The sequence below is a fragment of the Scyliorhinus canicula genome, chromosome 16 (assembly GCF_902713615.1).
Source record: "Scyliorhinus canicula chromosome 16, sScyCan1.1, whole genome shotgun sequence".
NCBI classification, from domain to species: Eukaryota; Metazoa; Chordata; class Chondrichthyes; order Carcharhiniformes; family Scyliorhinidae; genus Scyliorhinus; species Scyliorhinus canicula.
The window spans coordinates 135,749,029-135,769,536 of NC_052161.1; the positions used below are offsets into that span (position 1 = coordinate 135,749,029).

The window sequence follows — 20,508 nt, forward strand, 5'->3', positions numbered from 1 at the left end:
AACCTCACTGTTAACCACCCAACCAATCTTTGTATCATTTGCAAATTTGTTGATCCTACCCCTCACATAGTCATCTATGTCATTTGTATAAATGACAATATTGTATAGTAGGAGATTGAGTAATGGTAACACCATTGAATGTCAAGATTCGATTCTATCTTGTTGGAGATGGTCATTGTGGTCATTGCACTTGTGGTGCAAATGTTGTTTTACGCTTATCAGCCCAAGTTTGAGCGTTGTCTAGGTGTTGCTGCAGATATGGAATCGCGAATGGTGCTGAAATTTGCGCAATCAATGACCATCCCCAATTCTGACGTTATGATGGAGGGAATGTCATTGATGAAGCAGCTGAAGATGATTGGTCTCAGAACACTACCCCGAAGAACTTCTGCAGTGTCGCCGTGGAACTGAGATGATTGACCTCCATTTTTCCCTTTGTGCTAGGTATGACCCCAAAGCGCATGACAGCCTATTAAGCACTTTTGAATTGTAGCCATTGTTCTAATGTTGGACAGTGCAGTTTGATAGTATATCAATTGTGCTGATGCCATACCAGATGCAACTACACATGAACCCAACATAGAAACACAGTATTTAATTTTTGCCAAACTACCTTCACTAAAATGCATACATTTGCACAATGAGATTGGAGAGGTCCATGTATAGTATAAATACCAGTATTGACCAGTTTGGCTGAAGGTTTCTTTCGATGTGACAAATTCCATGTTCACATTAATGAGGAACTTGAAGTACACCATTGTGCCAAATGGGACAGAGTTTTGGATTGATTGACTCGAGCTTCAGCATCATTCTTTAATAATTGAGTTCATTCCCACAGTGACTTGCTAGTATGCAAGTGCATCATTGATTGGTTAATCCATTTAGTGAACTAAAAGGACAAAAACCTGCAACAAAATTATTGCAAAGCCAACCCTCCAGAAATAAGCTGGAAAGGATGTTGTACAAAGCGCAAAGGTGTGGAAAGGTGCACAAGCCAAACAGCTAACAGAAAATCTATTTCTGCAGTTCACAAAAACATATTCTTCTCTCTCCCTCCACCTCATTTGTCACCCAGACTAGTTGAGAGAAATGTGTTCCTGATTTTTTGATTGGTATGAATAGAAATTTCACTGCTCACATTATATTTCACATGTACAAACGCTGATGTGAAGTAACGGCATATCACACTTCAATATTCACTTAGACTGCGTTCAAGGCTTTACGAATGGTTGCTTAGTCATTTGATATATCAAACACTTGACGATTCTAGTGGCTGTTCTCTGTATTGAGTACCGCATTGTGGGTGAATTCGCTGCGAAAGGTGGTAATGACCATTCCAAGTACCCAATCCGGTTACTGTGGTGGAAGCAGTACAATTAATGTGGCTGGCCCAGGTCTAGGGAGCGTAGAACAGTCAACTAAGGTTGTCAACCTGATCACAAAATATCACTCATTATTCCCCCAAGCCTCAAATTTATGGTTCTCTATGCTCCAAATAATTGCTTCAACTCACCGTTACAGCCCCCCACCCCCCCCAACCAGTTTCTGCTTTCCAAAGGAAGTTTATTGTTTAAAAGGGGAACATTAAAAAGACATCTTGAATAGATTTTTAAAATTGAGTTATGTAAGCTTTCGTAAACAAATAATCCACTTTTATGTCATGGAAAAGGTTACTCTTTCGCAATTGAAAGCCCCATTTATAAAAGGTAAAGTGGTATTACTTCACATATGTCCACCACTATGTGCTCAAGGTCTCCTCATTTATAATGAAGCATAGTAGAGATCAACTTAAACTCTTTTGTATTTCATTCTAAAAAAAACACAACTGACATCAAAGTGTTGACAGCATATCAATATGTTTCCGTCACCTCCAAACATGAGGTCTGTTTCAAAAGGTCGAACCACCACAGAAATAGCAGACACTGGATCTATTGTGACGACAGAATCAGTGGCACCTGAATTGAGCTTTCTACTCGAATCTTGAATCTATTCAAGGCTGACCATATAGACAATTTGTGACAAGGCCAAAACTACTAAAGGGAAAGATCTAAATCTCAATTAGATTGGAACTAAAAAATGTATTTGAACATCACTCTTTAAAAAAATATATGTGTTTGCTTCATGAGGGAAACAAGACGCTGAGTGAGAGACTCTCTGAAAATTCAGTAGTAGAGAAGGAAAATCCGAAATAAAACAGAAAATGCTGGAAATAGTCAGCATCTGTGGACAGTGCAGGAGGCTGAGGACGGAGCTGTAAGAGTGGGGGCGGGGCAGAGAATTAACATGCCAGTCAACCGGAGGCTTGGAGCCATGCTTGCAGACGGAATGGAGGTGTTCCAAAAAGCACTCGTCCAAACTGCATTTGATCGTCCCAACGTAAATTGTATTGTGAGCATCAAATCCATTATACAAACTTAAAAGGAATACAAGTCATTTGCTGTTTTATCTGGACGTAATGTTTGGGACACTGGACGGCAGAGAGGGGCTAACAAGGCAGGCAGGTTTTACATCTGCTGCACTCGCACTGGAGGCACGGTGGGGGAGGGGGGGGGGGGTCCCTGCTGAAATGTTGAAAAGGAGGGGAGGGGGGGGGTCCCTGTTGAAATGTTGAAAAGGGAGGGGGACGTATGTTTAGTGGGGCCACCATGTTCGAGACGGTGGATCAAGCAGTCGATGATGCATTGACTGTGAGATGCGTGGGGTGGAAGGGGAGGAGAAAGGGAATCCAACATGTTTTGGGTGGGAGGATAGGGAGTAAGAGCAGGTTCAGGAAATGGAACAGACGTGCTTCAGGGTCCCATCACGATGGAGGGGGAACCCCGGTAAAAAAAAAGAAAATACATACATATCGGAGCAGAGACGGACATACCATGAATCACACAGCGCTGCAGTTTGGGGCGCCAGTCATTTAGGGGGCAGGTGGGGAGACACATACTGAGAGGTAGCTGTGTGTATCCCCAGAAATTCTGTGAAGTCTTCAGCGAGGTGAGGAGGCGGCACTGGCCAACGGCTTAGAGGGGAGGAACTCTTGACCTCGAGGGGAGGAACTGTTGACCTCGAGGGGAGGAACTCTTGACCTCGAGGCCATTGCTGAGGGCGGCAGATGGGCAATCAACTGAAAAGAACAGAGTCCACGAACAGGGGCCACTAGGCAACTAGCCAGGACCACATGCGGTCGAGGCGCAAAGCTGGAGAGCTGAGCAGAGCAGCAGTCAGAAAGTGCAAAGGCACATACCGGCATCGTGTCTCGAGGAGTCAGGGAGCAGCAGATAGTGGGAGCAGAGCGACTCAACCAAAACCAGAGGCCAGCTAGGTAGGGCCGAGAGTGAGGGGGCTGGACTGGACAGCAACCGGACTGGGCGGCGAGGGTGAGAGAGAGCAGAGGCCAAGCTAGGTAGCCAGAAACGGCAGCCAGGCAGACAGCCAGGAAGTGGTTGGCGAGGGTTGAGTTGAGGCCTAGTCACCCAAGCGAGAGTCAAGAGGGGAGTAGAGCAGCAGTCAGGAGACACAAAGGGGGTCAGGCAAGCGCGGCGTTGTGTTTCGGGGAATAGCGGCCAGCAGGAGCCGGGCGACTCAAGCTGAGCCAGGGAGCAGGGCTGAGAGTGAGAGGGCTGGGCAGCAAGGGTGAGATTTTGGTTTTCCTGTGCCATGCACCGAGAGCTGAGGGTGGGAGTGGTCAGGAGGGTGTTGGTGTAATTGGGAGTGGGGCTCAATGTCATTGGGTCCCCACAAAGAGGGAGAGGGAGAGGGCGGGGCCCCCAAAGGAGCAAGACCGCCTCTGATCAGAAGCACTGGAATGATAACATAGTTAGTAAAGGTGAAATGGAGACTGTTACAACCAGATGAGAAGGGGTGTACTGGCTCATTTATTCAACCTCCTTGGTTGGTTACAACAAAGTTTATTTTTTAGAAGGAGAAGCCTTTTCTGGAGTGGCACGGTGGCACAGTGGTTAGCACTGCTACAGAGTCCCAGGTTCAATTCCGGCGTTGGGTGACTGTGTTGAATTTGCACTTTATCCCTGCGTCTGTGGGGGTTTCCTCCGGGTGCTCCGGTTTCCTCCCACAGTCCAAAGATGTGCAGGTTAGGTGGCTTGGCCATGCTAAATTGCCCCTTCGTGTCTAAAAAGTTAGGTGGGGTTACTAGGTTAAGGAGACAGGGTGGAGGTGAGGGCTTAAAAGTAGGGTGCTCTTTCCAAGAGCTGATGCAGACTTGATGGGCTGAATGGCCTCCTTCTACACTGTTGAATCTATGAAATCAGAATCTATTTAATTATTTAAGCCGTGAGAAATAGGGAGCCAATCAAGCAAGGGTTTCTTGAGTTAAAGAAAAAGCAAATTCATTAGCCACTAAACACAAGAAAAATAATACAACGTGACATCAAGCATTCACTGCTCATGCAGTCACCCACACAACACATATCAGAAATAAGAGACTTAGAATCCAATAAAAACGGCAAAAGAATACGGTATGTCCTATGATTGTCCTTGAAGTGTAGATTTTAAATGCTCCAGCCAATTTACGTTAGTTAGTTTCTTGGATACGGTCAGATGTAGAGGTTGTTGCAAAATTGAGATCTTGGTTCACTGGTAGGTTTCTGTTAGAGTTGGCTCTACGAACCAGGCTACACACTTATTCCGAAAGAGAGGGAGGGAAGGAACGCAGCCGTCAACACGTTTCCTCCGCTGACTACTTTCTTGACACTGCCTTGTGCCATATGCAATCTCTCGCATGTGGCTGGTCAGCCTTGCCTTGAAATATTTCACCCATTGTGTATTTCCAAGGCGTTTTGGCTGCGTCTGTGGCAGCCATTATTTCAATATACAGTACTTTGCATTTTTAATGTCTCTTTGAGTTTTGATGAAAATGAAATGAAAAATGAAAATCGTTTATTGTCACGAGTAGACTTCAATGAAGTTACTGTGAAAAGCCCCTAGCGCCACATTCCGACGCCTGTCCGGGGAGGCTGGTACGGGAATCGAACCGTGCTGCTGGCCTGCTTGGTCTGCTTTAAAAGCCAGCGATTTAGCCCAGTGAGCTAAACCAGCACCTTGATTGCAGCTAAATCGCTGGCTTTTAAAGCAGACCAAGGCAGGCCAGCAGCACGGTTCAATTCCCGTACGAGCCTCCCCGAACAGGTGCCAGAATGTGGTGACTAGGGGCTTTTCACAATAACTTCATTGAAGCCTACTCGTGACAATAAGCGATTTTCATTTCATTTCATTTTCAACTAGATCGGAGCTGATCTTCTAACTGAAGACCATTTTCACGCACGATCCCCATATCGTTTGATATATTTAAAGCTAGGTTGGACATCCAATCCTTCTCCACCTGCATCCTCACCTCACCAGGAAACCTGAGGTTTCTCCAATTCATCTTGAAATAGAGGCCCAGGGCAGCACGGTGACGCAGTGCCTCATGGCGCCGAGGTCCCAGGTTCAATCCCGGTCACTGTCCATGTGGAGCTCGCACATTCTCCTCGTGTTTGCGTGGGTTTCGCCCCCACAACCCAAAAGACGTGCAGGCTAGATGGATTGGCCGCGCTAAATTGCCCCTTAATTGGAAAAAATTAATTGGGTACTCTAAATTTAAAAAAAAAGAAATGGAGGCCCAACTACTCCGCATGCACCACTCCCTGCCGCTGCCTGGCTAAACTGATTTTCACACTGAACAACATTTCCTTCGACTCAACTGGCTTTCTCCAAACGAAAGGTGCTGCTGTGGGAACTCTTCTGGGTCCTAGCTCCGCCTATCGTTTTCTAGGATAGGTAAAACATTATTTGTACCAATCCTTCTTTTAATAAATATTTTTATTAGCTTTTTAAAAATGTTTTACATAATTTACATTGCACACATTTAACTAACATTTAACAATAGCTCCCTCAACCTGAAGACAATTCATCAACTAACTAACGACCCTTTCCCTTTTAGCTGTCCTCATTCTCTCTTAAGCTACATTTAACCTTCTCGAGGCTCAAAAACTCCACCAAGTATCCCAGCCATACTGAGGCACAGGGTGGAGCAACTGACCTCCACTAAATAGGATCCGCCACCGGCAAGACGTAGGCCAAAGCATCTACCCCCACCCATCCTGAGCTCCGGCAAGTCCGATACCCCGAATGTGGCCCCCAGGGTGCTGTGTTCTCAGTCCATTTGTAACACTGTTGACATGGTGCTAAAGAAGGTGCTCCAGAACCTCTTCAGTTTTCGGCCCAACCAAAACATGTGCACATGATTGGCTGGCCCCCTCTCGCACCTTTCACAAATGCCCTCAACCCCTTCCAACTCATTGTTAACCTCGTCAAATGTGTTCTGTAAATGCCCTTCAATTGTATTAGTGCCAACCTGGCGCACGAGGTTGATGCACTTATCCTCCGTAATGCAATGCATTCCTCCCTCCCGTCTCACCCAATTCCTCCTTCCATTTGGCCATCACCCGCCCAGGGATTCTGATCCTGCTTCCATAATCTTCCCATAAATAGCCGAGGTAATTGCCCCCTCTATTCCCAACACCATCAACACCTGTTCCTCAAAGAAGGGGGTAACACTGGGAACGTCTTCTTTACGAAAGTCCAGACCTGCATATATCTAAAGATCTCCCTCTTCGGGAGCTCATATTTCTCCCTCAATTCTTCAAATGATGCGAAATGTCCTTCCAGGATCAACTCTTTCAACATGATCACACCTTTTTCCTCCCAGTCTTCGAACATGGCTTCTATTTTTGCACGTTCAAACAGATGGTTTTCTCAGACTGGCATCAATTTTGAGGCTGCCCCGAGCTAAATGTTTGCGAAACTGCTTCCATATCTTCAGTGTTGCCACCAAAACCGGGCTCTTCGAGTATTTTTGCAGCGCCAACTGGAGTGACACTGTCACCAACGCCCATAGCCCCAACCCCTTATTTGGCCCTTCCTCATCCTCCATCATCACCCACACCGTATCCCGTTCCCTACCCAGCACCGAACCTTCTCGGCGTTCCCGTAATAGTGCAGAAGTTTAAGATCCCGAACATTTCATCAACTTTGCTTTCAATTTCCAGCCTTCCTTTGCCTTCACGTGCTCCTCGACTTCTCTGCCTCCATTTGTGGGGATAGGTTATTGGTAAAAATCCACAAAAGCCCACTGGCTCCCACAGCTACCATTTGGATGAAGTGGAATAAAGCTGGCAGTACCTTTGGAACCAGTAACCAGGAGGTAGAGGGAATAAATGGGAAAAATTGTGTGTGTGGGAGGAAAGTCTTTAAAACAAAATTCAGAAAAAATTCTTTCCTCAGCCTACAAAGGTGTTATGTGCATGAGTGAGGCAGCGGGAGGGACAATAAAAACCTATACATACAGCAAAATTCCTGCTGTTGGCTTGAACAACAGGAAATATAAAGCTGTATCCAAGAGCCAGGCGAGATCATCATTCAAGGTGATTTGCCCTGCAGCCATTCATGAAAATTGTATGAACAGTGTTTATTTATCAAAATAGCTATCATCTCTGAAAGATTTTGGCCCTTGGTAGTTCCATTTGAAAATTTAAAATGTGACGCAATACAAGTCTAAAATTCTGACAAAAGCCACTCGAGCACAAAAGGTGGAATGACTGAACAATATTCAACAGTGACACAGCTTGTTATTCAATTCCTCCTTGAGATAGGAACAGCGCATTTTGTACTATCACTGGCAAGGTTTAGGCTACCAGGTGCAGATCTGCCTTGTAAACAGGATGCAGCTGTCCAGAAGATTTCAAGTGGCTGCAATGTGATAAGGCCAGATGCACTCGCATATATAAAACATTTCTGAAATCGTCACTTGTAGACGCTCACCGGCATATACAGCATATGTAAATTATATCATAATGGAATATGCTTAGAATTTCTTTTTTTTTAATATAAATTTAGAGTACCCAATTCATTTTTTCCAATTAAGGGGCAATTTAGCGTGGCCAATCCACCTATCCTGCACATCTTTGGGTTATGGGGGCGAAACCCACACAAACACGGGGAGAATGTGCAAACTCCACACAGACAGTGACCCAGAGCCGGGATCGAACCTGGGACCTCGGCGCCGTGAGACAGCAGTGCTAACCACTGCGCCACCGTGCTGCCCTTGCTTAGAATTTCTAATGTGCATGGTGGTGAATAGGCCCAAGAAATGAAAAATAAAACCAGGAGCTCTATAGAGAAACTAAATCGGGGAAAGTACTTCAAATTAGGGGCTGGTTTAGCACACTGGGCTAAATCGCTGGCTTTTAAAGCAGACCAAGCAGGCCAGGAGCACGGTTCAATTCCCATACCAGCCTCCCCGAACAGGCGCCGGAATGTGGCGACTAGGGGTTTTTCACAGTAACTTCATTGAAGCCTACTCGTGGCAATAAGCGATTTTCATTTTCACTTCATTTCATTTTCATTAAACTATGATAGTACGGCACGGGAGCGCACAGATTCAAGCGGCTCAATGGCAAACTTGGGATTGCAAATTAAAACTGAATATATGGCTTAACATGTCACTGGTTCAGCTGAGGCATCCTAGGAACTGTCCATACATTGGAATTTATATTAATTAATTATCTCTTCGGAAAAGCAGAATTCTTCCTCCAAAAATCCTTAACTGGCAAATTACACAGATAAAGCCATCAGAGTGTTATATATGCTTCAATCCTATGAATGGAACAGTAGGAAACATGCATTGTTAAGTCCTAATTGTAAATGAATGAAAAGCTTCATACCAACCGAAAAGATAGAATGCTATATTGATTTCTTAATCCTCTCATTCTTAACATTCTCAAGGTATTCATCGAGGTATTCCGTGAGTAAAAATCGTGAAGAACATGCGTTTTCTTCTTGTATTTTGTTCCAGTTACATTTTGCAAAAAAGTTTTTAATGTGTATTAAAAGCATCCAAGTTTCCTTAGCTCATTTTAAAAATGAAAATAGTTTTGCTTACCATTTCATCCTCAGACCAACATTTTTCAATTAATTTGGGCACAGGCTTCTTTACAAGTCGCTGTAAGGCCTTTCCAGCATCATAGCTGCTCTCGTGTAACTAAGAGGGTCAGGTGAAAGAGTGGAAGAAAGCGAAACGGTACCATGAGACACTTAAAAACACATCAAGTAACAATTAATTGAAGCAAGCAAAGGTTATTATGTCTCCAATGCAAAGTTCCTCTAATCAGAACTGCATGTAAATACTAATGCAACATAATATTCTTCAAGCGCCATGCTTGTGCCTGAATTAATTAGAAGCAGAAATCCATACGTGATATTTGTAAAGGAAGTGAACAAATATTTGTGAACTTCTTAAAAATAAGAAAAAAAACGTGCCTTTCATAATCACCAGCATGCTGACTGACTCAAAGTGCCAACAAGGTGCTTAAGTTTAGTCACTGATGTAACGTAGGAAACCCAGCAGCCAATTTGCGCATAGCTAACTCCCACTAACAACACTGTGATAATGACCAGATCATATGTTTTTGTGATGGTAAGTCATAAGGCATTTCTTTGCTTCATTATCAATTGTAAATGGTTTTACTCTCCAATTTTAAAACATCAATGCTTATCGCATCCGTTTATGGAAGATTATGTCCCGAGATTGCACAGCAATGTTTTCTCAGCAATACTTTACTCTTGGAATGCAGAACGCAATGTAACAGGAGGCCATTCCTGGGCAAAGATTTGGCAGATGGCGTATCGTGTGGGAAAATTAGAACTTGTCCACAATAGAAAAGCAGCACATTATTTAAATGGAAAGAAATTGCAGAACATTGTGGCACAGAGGGATCTGGGTCTCTTGGTACACGAATTACAAAAGGTTAACATGCAGGAATAATGAATGAAATTTACCCATCACTCACCATCACAAAAACATATGATCTGGTCATTACCACAGTGTTGTTAATGGGAGTTAGCTATGCGCAAATTGGCTGCTGGGTTTCCTACATTACATCAGTGACTAAACCGAAGCACCTCGTTGGCTGCAAAGCACTTTGAGTCAGTCAGCATGCTGGTGGTTATGAAAGGCACTAAAGATGTACACGTTTTTTTGTTCTTTCCTATTTTTAAAAAGTTCACAAATATTTGTTCACTTTCTTTACAAATCAATTACATGTTTCATTATGGCTTTTCCTTTTCTTCATTGAAAAACTCATCTCTCTCTTCCCACTCATCTTTCAAACATGAACTGTAGATTGTGCATCGAAATACATAATTAGAACCCCAACGGAAGTGCCTTAATTTTAAAAATAAGAAATGCCAAAATGGCAGTTTCTTTCTGAAATTTATTTTTGTAGCAATAAAAATGGCCAAGTAAGCCGCACGTTTGAATACTGGTTGAGATGACTTCAACTGGGTATCAGTCAGAACAGTAATAAAGGTGCCACAGTTGAATGCAATGTTACTGAATTAGGAAACAGTAAAATTAGCCAGGGATCCCATTGTATTTCTTCAACTGAGGGGAGTTTGGGTTTGGCTCTGTTCTAATAACTTGCCAATACCATCTCGGCTCATGCCTGAAAAATGACGCGGTGAGCTGGTAGCCTTCTGACACCTTACCCCAAAAGTCAACACCCGCAAGGGAAAAAAAAAAGATAAATGGGAAAAGCAAAAAGAATGGCACCGCACCTAAACCCAGCTCACTTAGGCAAGAAAAGGACAGCATGAGAGTCAGAAAGTTCTGTTGTTTCTCCAAAAACATTTCCATTGCTTCATTGGGTGTAAAACATCTGCTATGCCCAGATTATGTGGTCAGCAATGAAGCAACAGTGCTCGCTGCTGGCCTCAAAGAAAGCTGGTTGCGAAGATCTTGAGATCTGCGTTGCGTTTTTCCACAATACTGACAGCAGCATAAATCTGACACTAAGTCGGGGGTGTCTTGACCTGTAGCATTGCTGTAGGTAAGGAATCAATTACATTGAAGCATTCATATATAGCAAAACAGGAAGCTAAAAGCCAAATCCCTTTACCTATAATTTTCAATTTCAGTGACTTTGATTTGATTAAGTTAGAAGTTAAAAGATGTAATTTTAAATATTTTAAAAATACGTGGAAGATTTCTTTAATTTTTTTGGAGATATCTGACAATTCCATAAATACAAAAACATCTTATCAGGACCAGAGAGTGTGTTCAGGAGTAAGTATGAAGTTCAAAATCTAGCTACACGCCATTCATCAAGAATTGATTTTTTCCAAGGAATTTTACAAAGTGACTAGAAGCATAGACGTTTCCATGAAATCATGATTGCAGTAGAAATTGCAGTACGTTGAAATCTGTACAATGTGCTCTTTGAAGAAGCGTAGACTCAGTGACCCCAACTTTCGGATTTCCGTGTTATTCTGTGCATGTGTAGACTCCAGAGGTTTCTGACCGCTTCAGTTGGGAACATTGACAGCGTAATCTGGGACATTGCTTAAATGTGGATTTTTAAAAAACCAGATTGGAGAAGTTCGACATTCTACCAATATAAAACTAGTTTTTCAAGGCCCATCAGGGTGTTCAGCAGTAATCATGAAGTTAGTAAGTCATTTAAAATGCAGTTACACCTTATGCAACACAGGGTAACTTTTTCAACAATTTTTACAGCAAGGTTGAAGTGTTAGATTGGAAATTCTGGTCATTTCATAGACCGTTCATTAATTGCACTCTGCAGGGAGCACAATAACACAAATGTACAATCACTGACGGCAACTTCTGGACTGCCACATTATTCTATGTGCGTATTGACTTCCAATGCGGACCAGTTCACCATTATTACCCCTGTAAAATCTGGCCCATGTAACACTGTTCTCCAGTTCGATTCTGTATGGATTCAACATCACATAGCACTGATGCATAAATCATAATAACACAATGCAACAATGAAAATGAAATGATTTCTGCAACACAGTTGGATCAATTAAATTTTGCTTTATATTAAGAATTCATTGTCCACTATATATTGTGTGTTACATTTGATGGCTGTCACTTCAATAAAATCTCCAATCCAAGTCCAAATTAACTGATGAATATGAACCATGAAGGGAATGTAAACACCCAACAATACTCAGTGCACAGACCATTTTGTTGACAATAATGCCTTGTGCTCTATTACAACAGATTGGTGCTATATCTGAACAAGGCAAACCCATGATGCAACATGCATAGTTTCTAAACAGCTGTTTAGTTTAAAATGGTGAGCAGGCACTGGGCAGTTGGGAGGGGGTGTAGTTGGCACCAACTTTTTTCAACAAATTTTTAGTGTTCACATAACATATCGAAAACCACTGCACAGAACGCTGATTTTATAGGAATTCAGATGAAAACTTCCACATGAGCCTAGTTAAAGAGATTTTTAGTGGGTGATATTTTGGAGGCAGGTACACAACACAGACAGAGAGACACGCAGACAGAGAGAGAGAGACACGCAGACAGAGAAAGAGAGAGAGAGAGACGCAGACAGAGAGAGAGAGAGAGAGGGGCACGCAGACATAGAGAGAAAGAGAGAGAGAGACATGCAGACAGAGAGAGAGAGAGAGAGAGACACGCAGACAGAGAGAGAGAGAAAGAGAGACATGCAGACAGAGAGAGAGAGACACGCAGAGAGAGAGAGAGACACGCAGAGAGAGAGAGAGACACGCAGAGAGAGAGAGAGACACGCAGAGAGAGAGAGAGACACGCAGAGAGAGAGAGAGACACGCAGAGAGAGAGAGAGACACGCAGAGAGAGAGAGAGACACGCAGAGAGAGAGAGAGAGACTCGCAGAGAGAGAGAGAGACTCGCAGAGAGAGAGAGAGAGAGAGACTCGCAGAGAGAGAGAGACGCAGACAGAGAGAGACGCAGACAGAGAGAGACGCAGACAGAGAGAGACGCAGACAGAGAGGCACGCAGACAGAGAGGCACGCAGACAGAGAGGCACGCAGACAGAGAGGCACGCAGACAGAGAGGCACGCAGACAGAGAGGCACGCAGACAGAGAGGCACGCAGACAGAGAGGCACGCAGACAGAGAGGCACGCAGACAGAGAGGCACGCAGACAGAGAGGCACGCAGACAGAGAGGCACGCAGACAGAGAGAGAGGCACGCAGACAGAGAGAGAGACACGCAGACAGAGAGAGAGACACGCAGACAGAGAGAGAGACACGCAGACAGAGAGAGAGACACGCAGACAGAGAGAGAGACACGCAGACAGAGAGAGAGACACGCAGACAGAGAGAGAGACACGCAGACAGAGAGAGACACGCAGACAGAGAGAGAGACACGCAGACAGAGAGAGACACGCAGACAGAGAGACACGCAGACAGAGAGACACGCAGACAGAGAGAGAGACATGCAGACAGAGAGAGACACGCAGACAGAGAGAGACACGCAGACAGAGAGAGAGACACGCAGACAGAGAGAGAGACACGCAGACAGAGAGAGTGACACGCAGACAGAGAGAGAGACACACAGGCAGAGAGAGAGACACGCAGGCAGAGAGAGAGACACGCAGGCAGAGAGAGACACGCAGGCAGAGAGAGAGACACGCAGGCAGAGAGAGAGACACGCAGGCAGAGAGAGAGACACGCAGGCAGAGAGAGAGACACGCAGGCAGAGAGAGAGACACGCAGGCAGAGAGAGAGACACGCAGGCAGAGAGAGAGACACGCAGGCAGAGAGAGAGACACGCAGGCAGAGAGAGAGACACGCAGGCAGAGAGAGAGACACGCAGGCAGAGAGAGAGACACGCAGGCAGAGAGAGAGACACGCAGGCAGAGAGAGAGACCCGCAGGCAGAGAGAGAGACACGCAGGCAGAGAGAGAGACACGCAGGCAGAGAGAGAGACACGCAGGCAGAGAGAGACACGCAGGCAGAGAGAGAGACACGCAGGCAGAGAGAGAGACACGCAGGCAGAGAGAGAGACACGCAGGCAGAGAGAGAGGCACGCAGGCAGAGAGAGAGAACACGCAGGCAAGAGAGAGACACGCAGGCAGAGAGAGAGACACGCAGGCAGAGAGAGAGACACGCAGGCAGAGAGAGAGACACTCAGGCAGAGAGAGAGACACGCAGGCAGAGAGAGAGACACGCAGGCAGAGAGAGAGAGAGACACGCAGCAGAGAGAGAGACACGCAGGCAGAGAGAGAGACACGCAGGCAGAGAGAGAGACACGCAGGCAGAGAGAGAGGACACGCAGGCAGAGAGAGAGACACGCAGTCAGAGAGAGAGACAGGCAAACAGAGAGAGAGACACGCAAACAGAGAGAGAGACACGCAGACAGAGAGAGAGAGACACGCAGACAGAGAGAGAGACACGCAGACAGAGAGAGAGACACGCAGACACAGAGAGAGACACGCAGGCAGAGAGCGAGAGAGACACGCAGGCAGAGAGCGAGAGACACGCAGACAGAGAGCGAGAGAGACACGCAGACAGAGAGCGAGAGAGACACGCAGACAGGGAGCGAGAGAGACACGCAGAGAGCGAGAGAGACACGCAGAGAGCGAGAGAGACACGCAGAGAGAGAGAGAGACACGCAGTCAGAGAGAGAGACACGCAGGCAGAGAGAGAGACACGCAAACAGAGAGAGAGACACGCAGACAGAGAGAGAGACACGCAGACAGAGAGAGAGACACGCAGACAGAGAGAGAGACACGCAGGCAGAGAGCGAGAGAGACACGCAGGCAGAGAGCGAGAGAGACACGCAGACAGAGAGCGAGAGAGACACGCAGACAGAGAGCGAGAGAGACACGCAGACAGGGAGCGAGAGAGACACGCAGAGAGCGAGAGAGACACGCAGGCAGAGAGAGAGACACGCAAACAGAGAGAGAGACACGCAGACAGAGAGAGAGACACGCAGACAGAGACAGAGACACGCAGGCAGAGAGCGAGAGAGACACGCAGGCAGAGAGCGAGAGAGACACGCAGACAGAGAGCGAGAGAGACACGCAGACAGAGAGCGAGAGAGACACGCAGACAGAGAGCGAGAGAGACACGCAGACAGAGAGCGAGGGACACGCCGACAGAGAGAGAGAGCGAGACACGCCGACAGAGAGCGAGACACGCCGACAGAGAGCGAGACACGCCGACAGAGAGCGAGACACGCCGACAGAGAGCGAGACACGCAGACAGAGAGCGAGACACGCAGACAGAGAGCGAGACACGCAGACAGAGAGCGAGACACGCAGACAGAGAGCGAGACACGCAGACAGAGAGCGAGACACGCAGACAGAGAGCGAGACACGCAGACAGAGAGCGAGACACGCAGACAGAGAGCGAGACACGCAGACAGAGAGCGAGACACGCAGACAGAGAGCGAGACACGCAGACAGAGAGCGAGACACGCAGACAGAGAGCGAGACACGCAGACAGAGAGCGAGACACGCAGACAGAGAGCGAGACACGCAGACAGAGAGCGAGACACGCAGACAGAGAGCGAGACACGCAGACAGAGAGCGAGACACGCAGACAGAGAGCGAGACACGCAGACAGAGAGCGAGACACGCAGACAGAGAGAGAGACACGCAGACAGAGAGCGAGACACGCAGACAGAGAGCGAGACACGCAGACAGAGAGCGAGACACGCAGACAGAGAGCGAGACACGCAGACAGAGAGCGAGACACGCAGACAGAGAGCGAGACACGCAGACAGAGAGCGAGACACGCAGACAGAGAGCGAGACACGCAGACAGAGAGCGAGACACGCAGACAGAGAGCGAGACACGCAGACAGAGAGCGAGACACGCAGACAGAGAGCGAGACACGCAGACAGAGAGCGAGACACGCAGACAGAGAGCGAGACACGCAGACAGAGAGCGAGACACGCAGACAGAGAGCGAGACACGCAGACAGAGAGCGAGACACGCAGACAGAGAGCGAGACACGCAGACAGAGAGCGAGACACGCAGACAGAGAGCGAGACACGCAGACAGAGAGCGAGACACGCAGACAGAGAGCGAGACACGCAGACAGAGAGCGAGACACGCAGACAGAGAGCGAGACACGCAGACAGAGAGCGAGACACGCAGACAGAGAGCGAGACACGCAGACAGAGAGCGAGACACGCAGACAGAGAGCGAGACACGCAGACAGAGAGCGAGACACGCAGACAGAGAGCGAGCGAGACACGCAGACAGAGAGCGAGCGAGACACGCAGACAGAGAGCGAGCGAGACACGCAGACAGAGAGCGAGAGAGACACGCAGACAGAGAGCGAGACACGCAGACAGAGAGCGAGACACGCAGACAGAGAGCGAGATACGCAGACAGAGAGCGAGACACGCAGACAGAGAGCGAGACACGCAGACAGAGAGCGAGACACGCAGACAGAGAGCGAGCGAGACACGCAGACAGAGAGCGAGCGAGACACGCAGACAGAGAGCGAGCGAGACACGCAGACAGAGAGTGAGAGAGACACGCAGACAGAGAGCGAGAGAGACACGCAGACAGAGAGAGAGACACGCAGTCAGAGAGAGAGACACGCCGACAGAGAGAGAGACACGCAGACAGAGAGAGAGGGACACGCAGACAGAGAGAGAGAAACATGCAGAGAGAGAGAGACAGGCAGAGAGAGAGGGACAAGCAGACAGACAGAGACACGCACACAGACAGAGAGAGAGACACGCCGACAGAGAGAGAGGCACGCAGACAGAGAGAGAGACACGCCGACAGAGAGAGAGAAACATGCAGAGAGAGAGAGACATGCAGACAAAGAGAGAGAGAGGGACAGGCAGAGAGAGAGGGACAAGCAGACAGACAGAGACACGCAGACAGACAGAGAGAGACACGCAGACAGACAGAGAGAGACACGCAGACAGAGAGAGAGAGAGAGACACGCAGACAAAGAGAGAGACAGACACAGACACAGAGAGAGAGAGACACGCAGAGAGAGAGACACACAGACAGACAGAGAGAGACACGCAGACAGACAGAGAGAGACACACAGACAGGCAGAGAGAGACACGCAGACAGAGAGACACGCAGACAGACAGAGAGAGACACGCAGTCAGAGAGAGAGACACGCCGACAGAGAGAGAGACACGCAGACAGAGAGAGAGGGACACGCAGACAGAGAGAGAGAAACATGCAGAGAGAGAGAGACAGGCAGAGAGAGAGGGACAAGCAGACAGACAGAGACACGCACACAGACAGAGAGAGAGACACGCCGACAGAGAGAGAGGCACGCAGACAGAGAGAGAGACACGCCGACAGAGAGAGAGAAACATGCAGAGAGAGAGAGACATGCAGACAAAGAGAGAGAGAGAGACAGGCAGAGAGAGAGGGACAAGCAGACAGACAGAGACACGCAGACAGACAGAGAGAGACACGCAGACAGACAGAGAGAGACACGCAGACAGAGAGAGAGAGAGAGACACGCAGACAAAGAGAGAGACAGACACAGACACAGAGAGAGAGAGACACGCAGAGAGAGAGACACACAGACAGACAGAGAGAGACACGCAGACAGACAGAGAGAGACACACAGACAGGCAGAGAGAGACACGCAGACAGAGAGACACGCAGACAGACAGAGAGAGACACGCAGACAGACAGAGAGACACGCGGACAGAGAGAGACACGCAGACAGAGAGAGACACGCAGACAGAGAGAGAGAGACACGCAGACAGAGAGAGAGACACGTAGACAGAGAGAGAGAGACACGCAGACAGACAGAGAGAGACACGCAGTGAGAGAGACATGCAGACAGACAGAGAGACATGCAGACAGACAGAGAGACACGCAGAGAGAGAGACACGCAGAGAGTGAGAGAGACACGCAGAGACTGAGAGAGACACGCAGAGAGTGAAAGAGACACACAGACAGAGAGAGACATGCATAGAGAGAGAGATGGAGGGAGAAACGCAGATAGAGAACGATATAGAGAACGAGAGACAGACCGAGAGAGAGAGCGAGACAGACCGAGAGACAGACCGAGAGAGAGAGCGAGAGCCAGACCGAGAGTGCGTCAGACAGAGAACGCGAGAGTCAGAAAGAGCAAGACACAGAGCGCGAAAGAGAGACAGAGATAGCGAGAGAAACAGAGAGTGAGAGAGAGAAACATGCAGAGAGAGAGAGACAGGCAGAGAGAGAGGGACAAGCAGACAGACAGAGACACGCAGACAGACAGAGAGAGAGACACGCCGACAGAGAGAGAGACACGCAGACAGAGAGAGAGACACGCCGACAGAGAGAGAGAAACATGCAGAGAGAGAGAGACATGCAGACAAAGAGAGAGAGAGAGACAGGCAGAGAGAGAGGGACAAGCAGACAGACAGAGACACGCAGACAGACAGAGAGAGACACGCAGATAGAGAGAGAGAGACACGCAGACAAAGAGAGAGACACACACAGACACAGAGAGAGAGAGACACGCAGAGAGAGAGACACACAGACAGACAGAGAGAGACACGCAGACAGACAGAGAGAGACACACAGACAGGCAGAGAGAGACACGCAGACAGGCAGAGAGAGACACGCAGACAGACAGAGAGAGACACGCAGACAGACAGAGAGAGACACGCAGACAGACAGAGAGAGACACGCAGACAGACAGAGAGAGACACGCAGACAGACAGAGAGACACGCAGACAGAGAGAGACACGCAGACAGAGAGAGACAGACACGCAGACAGAGAGGGAGAGACACGCAGACAGAGAGAGACACGTAGACAGAGAGAGAGAGACACGCAGACAGACAGAGAGAGACACGCAGTGAGAGAGACATGCAGACAGACAGAGAGACACGCAGAGAGAGAGACACGCAGAGAGTGAGAGAGACACGCAGAGACTGAGAGAGACACGCAGAGAGTGAAAGAGACACACAGACAGAGAGAGACATGCAGAGAGAGAGATGGAGGGAGAAACGCAGATAGAGAACGAGAGACAGACCGAGAGAGAGAGCGAGACAGACCGAGAGAACGAGAGACAGACCGAGAGAGAGAGCGAGAGACAGAGCGAGAGACAGACCGAGCGTGCGTCAGACAGAGAACGCGAGAGTCAGAAAGAGCAAGAGACAGAGCGCGAAAGAGAGACAGAGATAGCGAGAGAAACAGAGAGTGAGAGAGAGTGACTGACAGAGAGAGAGAGAGAGAGAAAATGAGAGAGTATGAAAGGGGGAGTTAGAGAGACTGGGAAAGACAGAGAGAGACACATACTCACACAGACACAGAGACACATACATACACACACACAGAGACACACACACAGAGACACACACACAGAGACACACACACAGAGACACACACACAGAGACACACACTCATACACCCACACTCATACACCCACACTCATACACCCACACTCATACACCCACACACTCATACACCCACACACCATACACCACACACAGAGACCACACACACAGAGACCACACACACAGAGACCACACACACTCATACACACACACTCATACACACACACTCATACACACACACTCACACCCACACACTCACACACTCACACCCACACACTCACACCCACACACTCACACCCACACACTCACACCCACACACTCACACCCACACACTCACACCCACACACTCACACCCACACACACAGCCACACGCACACACAGAGATGCGCACACACAGACACGCGCAGACACAGACAGACACAAAGAGAGCCATACTTACACACCCACACACAGACAGACAGAGACAGAGAGAAACACACACACAGAACTAGAAAGAGTCAGACAGCGCCAGAGAGGGAGAGGGCGAGAGAGAGGGGCACAGAGAGAGTGTCTCTGAGAGAGGGAGACACAGAGACAGGGAGAGAAAGAGAGAGAGACACACAGAGACAGAAAGGCAGAGACAGAGAGAGACACACACAGAGAGGCAGAGACAGAGAGGCAGCGAGAGAGAGAGAGAGAGAGAGAGAGAGACACACAGAGAGAGAGAGAGAGAGAGACAGAGAGAGAGAGGCAGACAGAGGGAGAGAGGCAGACAGAGGGAGAGAGAGAGAGAGAGAGGCAGACAGAGAGGCAGACAGAGAGAGAGAGAGAGAGAGAGACACAGAGAAATACTAAATTCTTCCTTTTTCTATTGAATTGAAAATCGTTAGTTGAAAGCGTAAATAACAAGGGTTGACAAGACTGTCAGAGCAACACAATTTCATTGTAAGGTCTCATTGCATCTGCACAAACTGCTCATATGATCTGCCATTTCCTGTCAGCACAAACCGAAGAATAAATTTTCCTTTTGGCATGGCTCAGCTGTCAAGCACCTCCGTGCTATAATGAACTCATGAATTACATCTTGCTGCTCTGACAGTCCCCATCCAACACATCAAAATATTGTTCTTCAATTGTAATTTATAACTTCATTTGCATGCATCCTTTTCCATTGTGACCTTCCTCGAGTGGCACTGCATGGCTGCAGTCATAACAAAACCACCGATGCATCATTTGTGATTACAACCATTATACTTCCAGCTTCATTGATCATCCTGCAGTTACATTTTTCACCAGCATGGCACAAAACAGAACTTGGGTCAGCATTTTTCCCAACAGCTTGGCGAATAATATTAATACATCTTTATTACCTTTCATTGTGCCCACTTATTATCACAAATTTAATGATACACTGC

At 47.7% G+C, this 20,508-nt stretch overlaps 1 protein-coding gene across 9 annotated transcripts in view; it reads right to left on the bottom strand.

Moving 5' to 3' along the window:
* The window catches only part of rerea (arginine-glutamic acid dipeptide (RE) repeats a), a 626,626-nt gene that overhangs the window by 185,162 nt on the left and 420,956 nt on the right, over nucleotides 1-20,508 (bottom strand). For all 9 annotated transcript variants that reach the window (XR_005457454.1, XM_038773781.1, XM_038773783.1 and 6 more), the window contains one exon: nucleotides 8,930-9,028. Coding sequence is in view for 8 of the 9 variants with exons in the window: in XM_038773781.1 (XP_038629709.1) it covers nucleotides 8,930-9,028 (99 nt within the window). In the remaining variant the exon portion in view is untranslated. The remainder of the gene's footprint in view (nucleotides 1-8,929; nucleotides 9,029-20,508) is intronic.